General features: G+C 39.3%; 1 protein-coding gene across 2 annotated transcripts in view; it reads left to right on the top strand.

Annotated features, from left to right (window-relative positions):
* peli1b (pellino E3 ubiquitin protein ligase 1b) overlaps positions 1–14,457 on the top strand; it is a 47,382-nt gene that overhangs the window by 17,128 nt on the left and 15,797 nt on the right. For both annotated transcript variants that reach the window (XR_005447209.1, XM_038737123.1), the window contains exon 2: positions 11,796–12,093. Coding sequence is in view for 1 of the 2 variants with exons in the window: in XM_038737123.1 (XP_038593051.1) it covers positions 12,011–12,093 (83 nt within the window). In the remaining variant the exon portion in view is untranslated. The remainder of the gene's footprint in view (positions 1–11,795; positions 12,094–14,457) is intronic.

Genomic DNA, 14,457 nt, shown 5'->3' on the forward strand with positions numbered 1-14,457 from the left:
GAGAAACGTATGTGAAAGCAACACAGACTGCCTGAGAGCTGCACTGCATTAGATTCTGTAATATTTATAGATTTTGAATTGTCACCTGCCACCGAACTTTTGTGGTTCCCTTTACATAAATAAAAACATTTTCATTAAATTGATGTAGGAAAGGCAGAACAGAAAAAAGTCACCAGAATGCAGGAAATTAAGTGTTTAATGCTTATCTGGGGGAGGACACCCAGACCCAACTTATATATTTCAGCTTTGATGATTTCTGTTAAATACTGTTAAATTATCATCACATCTTGTTCTCCTGACACCAACATGGTGCCCTTATGTCCCCACTACTTTTCAACACAAACTGAAACCCTTGCATGTCGGTATCTTTTTCTTGTTGCAGTAGACAAAGTCACGTTATCTATGAAACACGTAAGCTTAAAAACAGGCTGCTTGCATATCCTTCTCATCTTTTTTACCCTTGACCATTTTGCATGTCTGTTCAGTTTGTGGAGTTGAAAAGTTTTCAGAACATATTCATATGAAATCATTTATTTAGCCAAATCTTTTTTATATTTTTTGCAGAGCTCACAATTTATTTTGAGGTCTCACTTACGCAAACATCATGTCCGCTCTACTCAGAGGTGAAGAGGAAGTAATTAGTCCCATCCAGTCAAGTTGGCACATACTTGACTCCTTTCAGAATAAGAAATCATTATCTGGCAGAGAGCGATCATTTTATCATTTTGTGCCGATGAACACTGGGTCTTTGTGAGCAGGCTGACTGGCTGAGGTCTTGCTGGCTAGTTGACTCTCTCACCAAACAGCTGGTGTTTGTCACAGGAAGTTGCGGCTATTTAATTTTTTTTTGCTCTGTGTGATGAATGGAGAACTTTAAGGCCAGACCCTACAGGTGAAAATGGTAAGAAAGTTTAACTAATAACATAGATATCACCATGAAACTCTCCTAGTTGATTACTTACATTAAGTTTTTGTTGTAATACAAGTTTTCTGAAATTGTGTGTTTAAATATGCAAATGAGGCATTATCTAAGGCTACCTCCACACTACTACATTTTTGTTTTAAAACGTTTACGCCTGCTGTCCACACTCAAACAGCGAATCCGAAAACCTAAAAGGGAGAAGTTTGAAAAAAATCATGTAATGTGTTAAAGCAAAGACTCTTTTCTCAAATTAAATGAGAAGAGAAGATCCTCTGGGTGGGTGGGTGAGACTTATGTTTTTGTTCTTTTTCATCAGTTAATAAGTTAAGATTTACTGAGTACTGAATGGTTCTGGTTGATAGAACCATGACACTGAATAAAATGTAATGTATGTGGATTTTCTGTAAACAGCTTTGGCAACAACATGTTTTTGTTCATGCTAGTAAAGCTATTTGAGTGGGAATTTGACAAAGAAAGCTTTTGAGGTAGATCAGCCGAGCATTCTCGCTCCTACCATGTCTTGTTTACTTTACTTCACATTTAACCTCTTTACCAACCGCTTACTTTTCTTTAGTTGGTATTTTGCTGCGTTATAAGGGGGATGCAGGTTCCAGTTTTAAAAGATTTGAATTAATTTACAAGAAACATGGCGGATATTTTCTCTTAGGAGCAAATGATATTATGATTATATGATTATCTCCTTGGCGTGATGTTGTCCACAGTTGAATAGGATTTGCGATAGAGGTAAAATAAAAACAAATTTCAAGGGATTTACAGAAATATGAGACACATCTTCAGACAAGAAAAGATAACACATATCTGCACAGGCAACAGAATTTAAATAAATATTAATAAAGGGACATATAATTATAAACAAGAAAGGAAATTAAGTCATCTTTGAACTTGGGATGTGCAAGATGATTCTTGATCAAACCAGTGTTGAGAAACGTGCATTTGGTTCGGATTTATGTGTGTGAGTAAAATGTTTCTATAGTGGAGTACAGAAATCTCTTTATGGCTACGTGCCTAACAGCAACATAGCTGTCTTATCGTTCTCTATCATGGTGGCATCTACTGTTGAATTTGTGACTGCACGCTCTCTCTTTGCTTACTGGTGTCTTTACTCTCCTTATGCAATCAGGCCTGGGTTAAAAGCAGCTAATATAGAAATAGAAACCTGACCTGGATGTCACAAGAATTAAAGGTGGGTGGGAGCAGGTATGATGATGACTTTACCATTAACCTTTACCGTTAAAGCATTTCTACTGGAAAGTAGGCTAACTTTCCTAACCAGAGTCACTCTGAAGTGGCTAAGTAGTACCATGTTTCTTATAGTCAGAGGGTACCGCTTCTACTAAACGAACTAAGAAGGCAACTAACGATTTTCATGATTGATCTCTTACCTTCTTTTTCAATAAATAAAATAGCCCAATGTGATGACTTTTTGTTGGACCAACCATCTAAAGTTCCAAAGTTATCTCACATTTAAGGAGCTGTAATATATAATAATAAACGACTTACACGACTTCTTGATTATTGAAATAGCTGTTGATTAATGTTCTGCTTGTGTACTAATTGATTAATTGACTAATCTTTTTTAGCACTGAAATGAACAAGAATTGTAACTGAAGGTTATTTTTATCTTTAGTCTTGCCCAAACACACTTCAGCAAAACAGATTTTTGCTTTCAAGGAGACATGATCCTGCCAGCTGAATAATGTCTTTCATCACTCCCTACACCAAACTGTTATACCATGAAAACTATGCTGAATTATCTATTAGCAGTTCCTGTTTGCAATGTAGCCACGAATGTTCCAGACAACTGTCAATGCATTACTTTGATACTGAAGAAAACACTTGTTACACTGGAGTAATGAGGAGCGTAATTTGATTATGTGTATGCCGATTTATAGACATTTGTTTAATGTTGGAGATATAAATGTCCTCCAAAAGTGTAAAATACACTGAATTTAGAAATATGTCAGTGTATTCAGATTTGAGTTACAGTATAATTTTTTAAACAAACTGCAGTAATAGGGTGCTGAGGGGTTTTAAAGAATAACTTTTTTCCCCCCGACCTTTTCCATTTCTTTTTTTTGTGTGACTAATCGGTCCCCCAATGACACTCCCCGCTTTCAAATAATGTCTCTGTTTGTCTAAATATTACTTCATTTCATATCATGCACAAACTTGGCACACATTGCACATATTTGTTGTTAACTGTTAATTGTTGTTGTTCTATATTTTCATATTTTGTCAATTTATATGTACACAATACTCTCTTCCTTTACAATATGTCTGCACAACACGAACCGAAGTAATGCACATGTAAATGTCTTCCACATTGTTCTTTCTCTGCAAATAGTTGTATTATTTTTCTCTATTCTTTTATTATTTTTATATTATGTCCACCAGATTCCATTGATAAAAACAGTAATTTTACCTCACAGAACACGGGACTTGCTGCCTCCGTCAGTTAGTTTGTTGTGTCATTGTTCGACTTTGTTGGGTTTTTTTTTGGTTGTGTTATTGTGTGATTTTGATGTTTTAAAGTGTTAAAAACACCAAAGTCACACAATAACACAAACTAACGGATTGAGGCAGCAGTAAACCAGAGAGGTAAAATTACTATTTTTCTCAAGGGAGTCTGGTGGCTTTGACAAGCATGATTTAGCAACTGTTTCTGGTTAAACTTACTCTTTAACAAGGTCAATCTCTGTAGGGATCCTTTTCATAATGTTGTCATACACTTATTACAATCTGAGCCTGTCAGTGACAAAAACAATCACTGAAGTGGACGTACTTTGACGGGGCCCAGTTGCCTGCAAGGATTACTTTGCAGGCCTGTCTCACTGCTGGCGGCTGCAGTGTGCTCACTTAATACTGGAACAGTTTCGAAAAATGTTGTCCCAATTAGTCACAGAGACACAAAAACATGGTAAAGTAAGGTCCAGGTTGAAAAATACAGAAGTTGTTTGCTGCTGCTGTAACTGTTGATCTTGTTGGTGAATGAGCCAAACTACAATAAGTAACACCTGCCCCTTTCTTCTCACCCTGAATCTTCATAGCCTCACGTCTCACCCTCTATACCTCCCCTTCAACTCTCCCTCCTGGGGAGACACGCCTTACAGTTTGAAAACCTCTGTTCTAGTTTATCTCACAGGTGGCAGCCTGCTGTGCCAGTTGAATGTCAGTAGTCCAGATGTCGTGCGCTACCTTTTTTTTCTTGGAGACAGCAGACATGACTCTGTGTTCTTTGAAAACGTTGTGTCTCACTGGTTGAGGTTTTTGCTTTGGCACGTCTGTAACTGTATCTGCCCGGGACTGCTACCCAGAACTGAGCACCGCTCTGTAAAGTGAGCTGTGGGCATCAGACAGGTCAATGATATTCACACTAAAGTGGTGCAGTATAAACGCACTGGGTTTGTGTACATGTAACATCAAGGAGTTAAAGCCTCCCTCGTCTCCGCTACCATCTATTTGTGATAAAGGAAACAGGCCATCGGTCACAAGGGATGCAAAGATGAAAAGACTGAAGAGGAGGGAAAGGCAGAGACAGACTTTCTGTTTTTGGAAAATTGTTGCTGTAAGGTTTTAAAGAAAACGCGTGTCTCTCCTGCTCAGCACGGAACAGCTGGGGAGCTCAAAGCCTCTCGCTTGCAAACCGCTCATAGGGAACATGAAAGGTGCGAAACGCCTAAAAGCCTTGTGTGTTTGAGGATGTGGTGAGAGCCAGTAATACTGGGATGATTAGGTATCAGATGACCTTCTTGATGAATGGCTTTGAAAAAGATCACAGCAGCCACAAGTGAGAAGATGAGCTCATTTTTTTTCTCCTTTAGTCACATTCCTGCGCTAACACAACTGTCATCCACTCTCAGCCTACGCTGTATTGATACCAGGGTTTAGTCCAGCAGGCAGAAATCCGTTGTTCTGTGAGACAAAAACACTTATTAACACATTCTGGAGACAGATGGTAAATTTGTAGACACGGTTTGTATCCCTTTCAGGAAAGGAAGTATGAGAAAACCCACGCAAGGTGGATTTGTTTTCAGCAACTAATTTGCTGGAAGGAACAGATTATTATATATATATATACCATTTTACATTGAAAATTAAGTTTGTCTTTCACATAGCAGCAGCTGTGCTTCATATTAAATAGCTCCACATGACCAGAAAGCCAGAAACATGTCATCGTCACTGAGTCTATGCCAGGCATCTGTTATTATTTATTGATCTGATGACCCACTTTACCAGGAGGATATCATTACCACTTTCCAGTAATGAAGATGTTACACTGTGTAGGAGGTCCTGGTTTTATTTTCTATCTATTCAAACATTTGTGTCCGTCCCTGAGCCAGGCTTTCTTCTTTCACAGAGTTTGGACCTGTTTCCTAAAGTTTTTGATTCAACTATCCTGTTGTTGTTGTCTTATGTCCTATTTTACATACGTTCCCAGTAAAGCTGGTTTATTTATGACTATCCAGTTTATATAAAAAACATTCTGCCAATACTTTCTGATTTTGTTGGTGATTTGTTGTTCGACAGAAAATTATCAATGGCTATTTTTGTAAATTATGACTTGTTCCGATCATTCTTTCAAGCAGAAATGCCAAATATTCCCAGCCTCTCAAATGTGAGATTTACTAATCTTTTTTGTCATATGATAGTCAACTTAATATCTTTGGGTTAGACTGTTGTTTGGACAAAACAAGGAACTGGAAAACGCCATCTTAGGCTCTGTGAAATTATAATGAGTGTTGTTCAACATTTTCTGGCTTAAAAACAAGATGAATCAATTCACTGAGAAAATAATCGGCAGATTAATTGATAATGAAAATAATATTTGCAATTTTTTGTCATTTGCAACCCTACAGTAACAAATATCTCTTCATGCACTTACCTATATGTGAGCTTACTTTTATTATTATCTTTGTTATGAATTGAGATGCACCAATCGATCGCCTGATGACCGGTTTTCAGCTTATTTGGCCTTTACCGGTGCCGATCAGTTTTAGGCAATAGACTAGGCAATAAAACAATAATGATCGTGATATAATTTTATTCAATAACAATATAACAAATGTTCAATAAATATTTTATTGAATTAATTTGAATCACATATCACTTTTTTTTTATCACATTAGCACTTTTACTGTTAAGATATTCATTTTGTTCAGGAAAAGTACTGAAAAAGATTTTATCATAATTAACACACATCTGAGGCTGTGCTAGTCAAATTTACATGCACACACACACACACACACACACACACACACACACACACACACTAAAACATGTGGTCAGTGTGGAAGTTCTTCACCGTGAGTGAAGAAGATGACCCTTGCAATTTGTAATACCTGTAAGGCCAAAATAAGCTGAAATCGTCAGGTCAGACCTTTAAAATAACGTAGATGTGAGGCATGGGAAGTGTTGACACACGGTAGCTTAAGCCTTAAGGCCTTTTACCTCGGCCAGCATGCGCTAGACTAAGCATATTAGTTAGCAGCACACTGTAGTTCCCTCTTTAAGTTGCTCTTTGTCCATGACCCCGAGTATCTTCTGGCCCATTTTTGCTTTCTGACCTACCAGCCGATAAACACTGCCTTTGGTTAAGTTGTTTGTTTTCACAGAGCCACGCTTTTGTGATCCTGTAAGTGTGTCACCCTTTGACTTACCATAGTACCTACCCTTTTCAAGCATTACCCACCTTTTAACTCGACATGAAAGCACATTGAACTTTGTTTCTCTGGACATGTCTATGTGTGCTAAATGACATGTTGCACTGCGGCTCAGCTGGACAAGTGCAGCTGTGTTGAAATGAAGACGTGTATGTTTGTTTGCCTTTGCCTGTGTGCATGTACATTTGTTTGTGCTCTGTTGGCAGCCAGTGGGAATGGCAGGTGTCGTCCGTGCCACCTTGCAGTTAAGTTTTATGAGAGCTTTTATAAGTGTGAGGTTGCTGTCAGCAGGACACTGTTACAATCCCTGACCCTGGCCAGCAAATTCAGTCTCACCGAGCTCTACATCTATTGTTGTAGGACTGTGTGTCTCCGTAGCTAAGCAGCAGTTGGCATGCAGCCACACCGAGCTCTGTGTCATGCAGAGCTGCAGACGCTAAGAGCTTATTCATACACACACACACTTAAAGAATTATATACACGCCCATACATAACACATGTGTACTGGTGAGGCAAGAAAATTCCTCAACCATTCTCATTATCAGTAATTAAAAATACAAAATGCATGTTTTTATGTCAGCAAAAGCCTCATTTAAACATTTTACATAGCTTGTACAAGCAAAGTGGATCAAGTAGAGCATTTAAAAGTTGAATTAAAAAACCTATTATTACTCCACCAGTCATTATTGTTAATATAAAAAGTCGTTAGTGTTGTGGGCATTATTAGTTCGATGGAAATCAGTCTCTGATGTTAAAGTTTAATGTTTCCCAAACTCTTCATCATACTTTTGGCTTCTATGCACAACGCTCTGCCAAACAATAGTCCAGTATGAACATTATTTCCGGAGGGACTGGGCTGGGTGAGTTGTCGTCTTTGAACTACACAGGAGAAAGCAAGAAGGAAGACTGTTTGTGATCAAAGAATGAGGAAGACGTGGGCGCTGGAGTGGCAGCTGTTGTTTTTGAGTTGTTGATGATGGTAGGTTTGAGACAGAAAGATAATTCAGCACTCTTGACATTCAATAACAGGACCCTCCACACTCTGATTTTTCTTCTGGTCTTCAGTGTCTGGGTCCATAGGTAAAAAATCAATTCCTGGCAGCCAACAGCTCCCTTGACACTGCTGATTGTGTCCGTGTGTGTGTACAGAGAGGATTTTACATGCACACAGTTTAGAGCTAAGTGTTTTAGTGTGCACCGACAATGCTGCATGTGTGTGAGTGGGATTAACCCCTTATGTCAGAGGAGCAGGTGGGGCTCAGGCTTACATCGAACACACCCGTCTTCACCTCCCCCTTCTTCACGCACACAACTTCCAGGTCTTTGCTTTTATTGCCTCCATCCAGAGTAAATCATCTTTCCCTTCACCCCAACCTCACTGTCCTCTGTTAGAAAACCCTGAAAAGATTCACAACCATTCTTACTTCCTGTTGAAATATCTCCATAAGAGGTTGTTGGATAAACTAAATGAAGTGCTTGTGTTAACGTAAATGTATACAACCCTGATTTCTGTCTTTACCACTACTGTTTCACCTCCTCCCTCTTTTCTCCCTCTCACCATGTGCGACGAAGCTGTCTATAGTTCCCAGATAGACTGATGGTGTGATACACTGAAAATAGATCTATTGTTAACACAATTTTAACACTTTGGGAGCGAGACATGGTGATTAGTTATAACTCAGTGTTAATTCTTCAAGTGTGAGGCTGTTAAACAGTTTAACACTTTAAAACAGGCCAGTCCAACTTAAATAAGCTGTTGGAAGTGTGAACATTTTCATCTATAAGGTATTCAAACAATTTGATTTTCTGAAGAGTTTTTTCTACAGGATTCATTTCCTAAGATTGTTTTAGGAGGCTATATGTTCATTTAAGTAACTTGTCTTATTGTTTAAGTATCATTTCAAATTGGTTTGACAGTGAAAGAGCATTTTGGAGCATTTATAACTGTATAACTAAATTTCCACAGAAAGCAACATGAAATAGCTGCAGGCATCCGACACACTACGCTCGTTAGTTATCGAGCTTCAAATGAAGCTTAGCGTTCACAGTTTCTGTCGACTGTCCCTCAGGATCACAACGTTAGTCCAACATCGCCAAGCCTGCTAGCCACATTAGTCACGCAATATGCTAACGCCAAGTTAGTTAACCTTTAAAATAAACAGTAAAACAACACAAAACACGGCAGCACTTACAGCTTCCAAGTTTGAAGCCAGATCACGTACAGCCCATTGCGATCCGTCCTTGAACCGTTACAGAGCTCGTTACGGTTGTGGAACATTTGAAGCACTGATTTATTTATAGTGTAAAGTATGAACATTGCGGTTGTTGCGGTGCTTGCCATCCTCCGCGGTAGGCTTCACCAATAGCGCGGTATCTCAATTTTGCGGTTATCGCGACAGCCCTTTACACAAGTATGTAAAATTAAGACTTTACGCGCACTCCATACTAGAGCTGGGTAGAATATCGGTATTATAAGATATACCAATATATTTTCAAAAGAGATATAACATTTGAGAATACTGAAAGTAGATATATCGTTTGATGTTGAGTTAATTCATTAATTTTTCCATAAAGTCCTTCCAGCGTTTGTGCCTCTCTCTTCCTCACTGCTTAACGCCACCCCCGTCCATCTGCGTCTGCACGCAGCCCCCCCTCTAGCTCACAAATGATCAACATAGAGGGAGACATAGTGTCGGTCCGCACTGCTGAAGACCTTGTTTGTAAAAAGAAAAACAATGTTTCAGTCAGACTTTACTCTACTACACCCAGATATATTAGCAGACGCCTAGGTATATTAGTGGCTTCCCAGGTAGGTAAGTATATTTGGCGACACATTTTAGCCCACTTTACTTTTAGCCCACTTCGCAGGAAAAACTGATAAATATCGTGCATCGGAAATCAGCCTAGAAATACCAGGATATGATTTTTTGGTCCATATCACCCTGCCCTACTCCATACACAAATGTTTTGAAGACGGGTGTGCTCAGACATGTCAAAATAAACAATAATAATAATAATAATAATCTCCAGCCAACTAAGTGAGGCTGTAGCCCTGAAAAAGTTGAACTTAGGGAATCTTTTCTTTGCCATCTATGAAAATTATGTACATAAACTATCACCTTAAAAAACAGACGATGAGACAGATCAGGCCAGTTTCTTCTAATTGAGGTGGTTACATGAGGCATTTTTATTCTGATTGGTCTACTATTATAGTGCCAGCAGGAGCTCAGTCTGTGGGGCCGCTACTGTAAGATTTAACTGATCAGTCAATTTAGGTAGTAGGTAAAGACTTGCAAAACAAAGTTGGGAACTCCACTACCGACCACAGTGTATCAAAACTTGTAAACTCATAAGCTAGGCTGGTGATACCCTGTAACTTCCTTGTTCCTGAGTGGGAACTGTTTAACATTTAGGGAAATATGTTTGTTCCTTTTGAGGTGGCGGTGTAATGTCTGTCCATAAAGAACTGAAGTGAAACTGGAGCTTCTGATTAGTATTAGTGATGGTGCTGGTAGGCAGGTTTAGTGACCACTGGACAGAGCCTCCCAGCATGTCTCTACACTACAGGGCATATTTTTGATGATACGTACGTACATCGCCTTCGTCTATACTGAATTATGCCTACTTGTAAGTCCTCCGTATGAACTTCTCCCACTCGGTCTGATGGGACCGTATCAGCCTTTGTGCTCTGCAGTGCTCAGTGAGAGTGCTTAGGATGTCCCCCATCCCTGCTCATCATCAAAACACTTTACTTCCTATGCTTAATTCATGTGTGGTTTTGCATTCTCTTAGCAGAAAGGCACTCTGGGAATGGTATCAGAAATATTCAGCTTCAGATGAGGAGGACTGCCTGGAAGTGAAGTGATGTTGTTATTGCTTCTATTCTACTCAGCTTACCATATTCATATTCTGCTTTTTTTGTCAAGTGAGTGGGAAAGAGAGGAATACATACAAGAAAGGCCACGAGCGTAACGTAAACCCGTGATGTCGAGAGTGCACGAGATCTTCCTTATGTAACAGGAAGCCCATCCTCTCCTTTTTTTTTCCTCACACACTTTTTTTCTCTGCTCCTCGCTGTGAGTTCCTGTGTATTTAAAAAGCTGTGTGTGTGTTTGAGTCATTCTCTAAAGTCAGCATTTATAGACACCTACCTCACACAGCAAAAGGAATGTCACATGTACTCCCGACCTTATTCACGTCCCTGATGTTCTAATGAAGGCCTTTTTATTTGAAAGGTTGCAGTAAAATCTTGAGGGGGGGTCATGTGCGTGGGAGTGTATTTTGCATTTGTACTTTCTGAGCATGTTTAGCCATTTAAAGTAGCTCTAAATATCTTGGTTATGCTTAGGCTACATAGGGCTTTCAGGGATAGTTTTGTTTTCCTCATTTTCTATTCTCACCATTTGACATGCCCCTTACCCTTTTTTAGCTATTTGTTTAACAGTTCCCATCTGTAGAGGGCATTCAGATAGAAAACAACTCTGTGTTTAAAAAGGAAGAGAGGGCTGTATTGATAGTGACTTGATCCAGTCTTTAATAACAGATCCACGAAGGTTTGATAGACGCCAAAACTCAACAAAAAAAATGCTATGAGACTGGATATTACAGCTCTGGAACGCTATCACAGTGTCAATGCATTGCCATGCTGAAAAAGTTGAGCCAGGTAAAACATTTTTGTTAGACAACCCTGTGTTTTTCTTTTGCTAGAGTCCTCTGTGTTAGCATCACTGCAGAAGCAACGTACCTTTCTGTCTGAACATGGCCTACAGCCTAACGACTTCAACTAAGAACTGATGTTAAAACTAGAGCTGCAATGATTAACCGATTATTTGATTAGTTGTCAGCTATTAAATTAATTGCCAGCTATTTTGATAATAGATCTTGTTCCTTTAATCTTCTATGACAGTTAACTGAATATCTTTTGGTTTTTTGGACTAAACAAGACATCTGAGGACGTCATCTTGGGCTGTGGGAAACACATTTTCTGACATTTTATAGACCAAACAATTAACCGACTAATCAAGAAAATAATCGTCAGATTAATCGACAATGAAAATAATCGTTAGTTGCAGTCCTGGTTAAATCACGTCTAGTATTCATTTGAAGGTTTTCATAAACATGCGTAAAACTGAAACATAAACTTCAGTAAAAATAATAATCTTTGTGTTAATCCTTTCTTTGTCACTCTGCAGGTCAGGACAAGTGGCGCTGCGAGAGACGGACACATGAAGCATGCGAGGGTGGAGCTGAGGCTCAGCTGACCCTCCCCCTTCCTTCTCCTCCTTTCCCTCGTGGTCCATTCGATTAGCACCTCCCCCCTCCCTTCCCCTCCTCTCCCCTTCCTGTCTCCCTCGCCCTGTCGGATCTTGCCTCCCCTCCTCCTCAAAGCCTTAATCAGCCGTGCCCAATGTACTCCCCGGAGCAAGAAAACATCTCCACAACAGCCTCCACCAAAGTGCCAGTGAAGTATGGAGAGCTTATTGTGCTGGGGTAAGCAACAAGTTACAGACTCATCATTACATCTAGCCCCCCCCCCCCCAGTGAGAGTATCCAAATATTTTTATTAACATAACTGCTGTTTTCATTCAGAGTGTCTTGCATCAATCAAATGTAGCCTCATAAAAGTTTAACTTAAATTACAAGTAGTCCAAGGTAAGGAATCAGAGTGCAAGTGTCAGAACTGTAGGCCCCTGATAACTTTTCCGTTGGTTGCAGATACTTTAGGCGAGATGCTCAGAAATACAAATCAAATTATTTTATGAAAATATGGTATTTTTGTGACACACAATTCTACTGGTTAAATGAATGACAACGGGCAAACACTAATTAAAATCTCTTGGAAAATAACAAAAATTCCTTGTGTTCAAAATATTTTTTTTTTTTGTAGCTGAGATTTCTGCCAACAGTTATTATAAAAACATTATCTTTTGACTAGTAATAGACCGATATCTCTTTTCTTATGAACTTGTGTAGCTTGAACATGAACTGGGTGTATTGCCCATAATTGGCTGTACTGGTCATTGTTGGATATGAGTCATTGCTGATGATTGTTGGACATGTTGGTCACAGTTATTTGCTGTTCTAGCTCAGTCCACTCAGCTCACTCTCAGTGTCTTAGTGCGAGTTTGAAACCAGATGAATTCACTCTGCACATTGTCTGATTTGAGTTCTTGTGGTGTAGATACCAAAGACCAAATTCATCTCTGAGCCATAAGTGCAATTTGTCTGTGGAAATCAAGACTCACACCAGGCACCAGGATACTAACAGTAAACCCTAAATTACGATACAGACGCACAGTTTGAACACAGTTTAGTAAATGTGGCTTTGCATTTTTCTTTGTTTACAATATATGCCAATGATGGCACAGTATAATTAAAGAGATAAACATAACCATGAATGGAAATAGTGGTGACAAAGAGAATAAGAGCTATTGCTGTCCTGAGGGAATATACAGCAAGGATTTAGAAGCACTTTGATTTTTCCAGCGAACATTAACAATTGTGATATTTTTGTCCAGTTGCACGGGGTCATGCACTGAGAGGACAGACAGTTGTGATTGTCCTGTGAGAGTTTAGTATTTTTGGCACAGATTTACCACATTTGTCGATATATATTATAAGACTTTTTGGTCAAGAGCAGCACCAGATACTCATCATAAACATCTTGGCTGCCTCTCCCTCCAGAGATTTGTTTTGACTAAAGTCCACATACTCAGCTGTAGGAAAAACCCTGCACTCCACCCTTCATCTTCAGCATAGAAGACATATAACTGCACATATAAACACGCTCGGTCAAACACACTTTCTCCAATAACAACTGACAGTGAAGGACTTCCTTTATCTGTCTGTCTCCTGTTTATTCCCCAAAGGGCTATTTCACTGCACCCCCCACCCCCCTCGTCGCAGCCAACAGAGGAATGCAGATGTCGGAAAGACTCCTTACACACACACACACACTTTCTTGTGCACGTACAGCACATACACAGACATATACACACACACACACATTTTTAATGTCTCACTCAGAGACACACAGTTGGTTTCACAGCTGACTCACAGTTTGTTGTTCTGGGTTGTGCTAGAGCGGTATTGTCAGGGAGATGAGCGTGGAAATTTTCCCTTGTGGAAAAATGCAGTGAGCAGTAAACGCAGTTCCATGCCTTTACAAGGGAGAACCCCAGTTTTCCATTCTGCTCGGCATTTTCCGCTCCTAGTTTTTAATTCTAGGTCAGGCCACCCTTTTCAAAAAGGTAAATAGGGTCGCTTTTTGATGGATGACACATACTGTGCAGCAAGTAAGGCTGCTCTTAGTGTAGTGAACACTTTAAAAAGCATTACAGAAGTGTTGTGTGTAAAGGTTACAAATGGTGATATTTGTTGGAAATTACCTGATAGATTAGCATCAGGCTGCTCAGGAACCTGTTGTGAATGAGGATACCTCCTTACATTAAGCTCACTTCCCTCCAGGAAACCGTGAAACCGACTTAAAGGTGCTCTGTCGAGTTTTCTTCTAAACAAACAAAAGTTGTGTTTACGTTAAGTGTCTCATCAAAATGCATTGTATGTATCCTTGAGGCCGGACAAATGTGTTAAGTACATGGAAGGGTGTCACTTTGTGTTGAAAAGTGGTTGAGTGAAGTGATTCAATTTTTCCCTCTCTTTTGTCATGTTCACGGGGGAGAACTGAAATTTGGCCAAAAAGAAACAGTTAAAGTTATTAAAGTTAATGATTGGTGCATGCACGTTTTTGGGTCATTCTATTATCGGTAGCTTGTTTTTTTTTTAGCTAAAATTACTATTTTTGGATAATGCACATTTGATTGCATTGCATGTTTTCTTTATGTGCAAAAAACC

The sequence above is a fragment of the Micropterus salmoides genome, unplaced genomic scaffold, assembly GCF_014851395.1.
Source record: "Micropterus salmoides isolate LMB-PRFRI ecotype aquatic unplaced genomic scaffold, ASM1485139v1 Ms_hic_scaffold_22, whole genome shotgun sequence".
Classification (NCBI taxonomy): domain Eukaryota; kingdom Metazoa; phylum Chordata; class Actinopteri; order Centrarchiformes; family Centrarchidae; genus Micropterus; species Micropterus salmoides.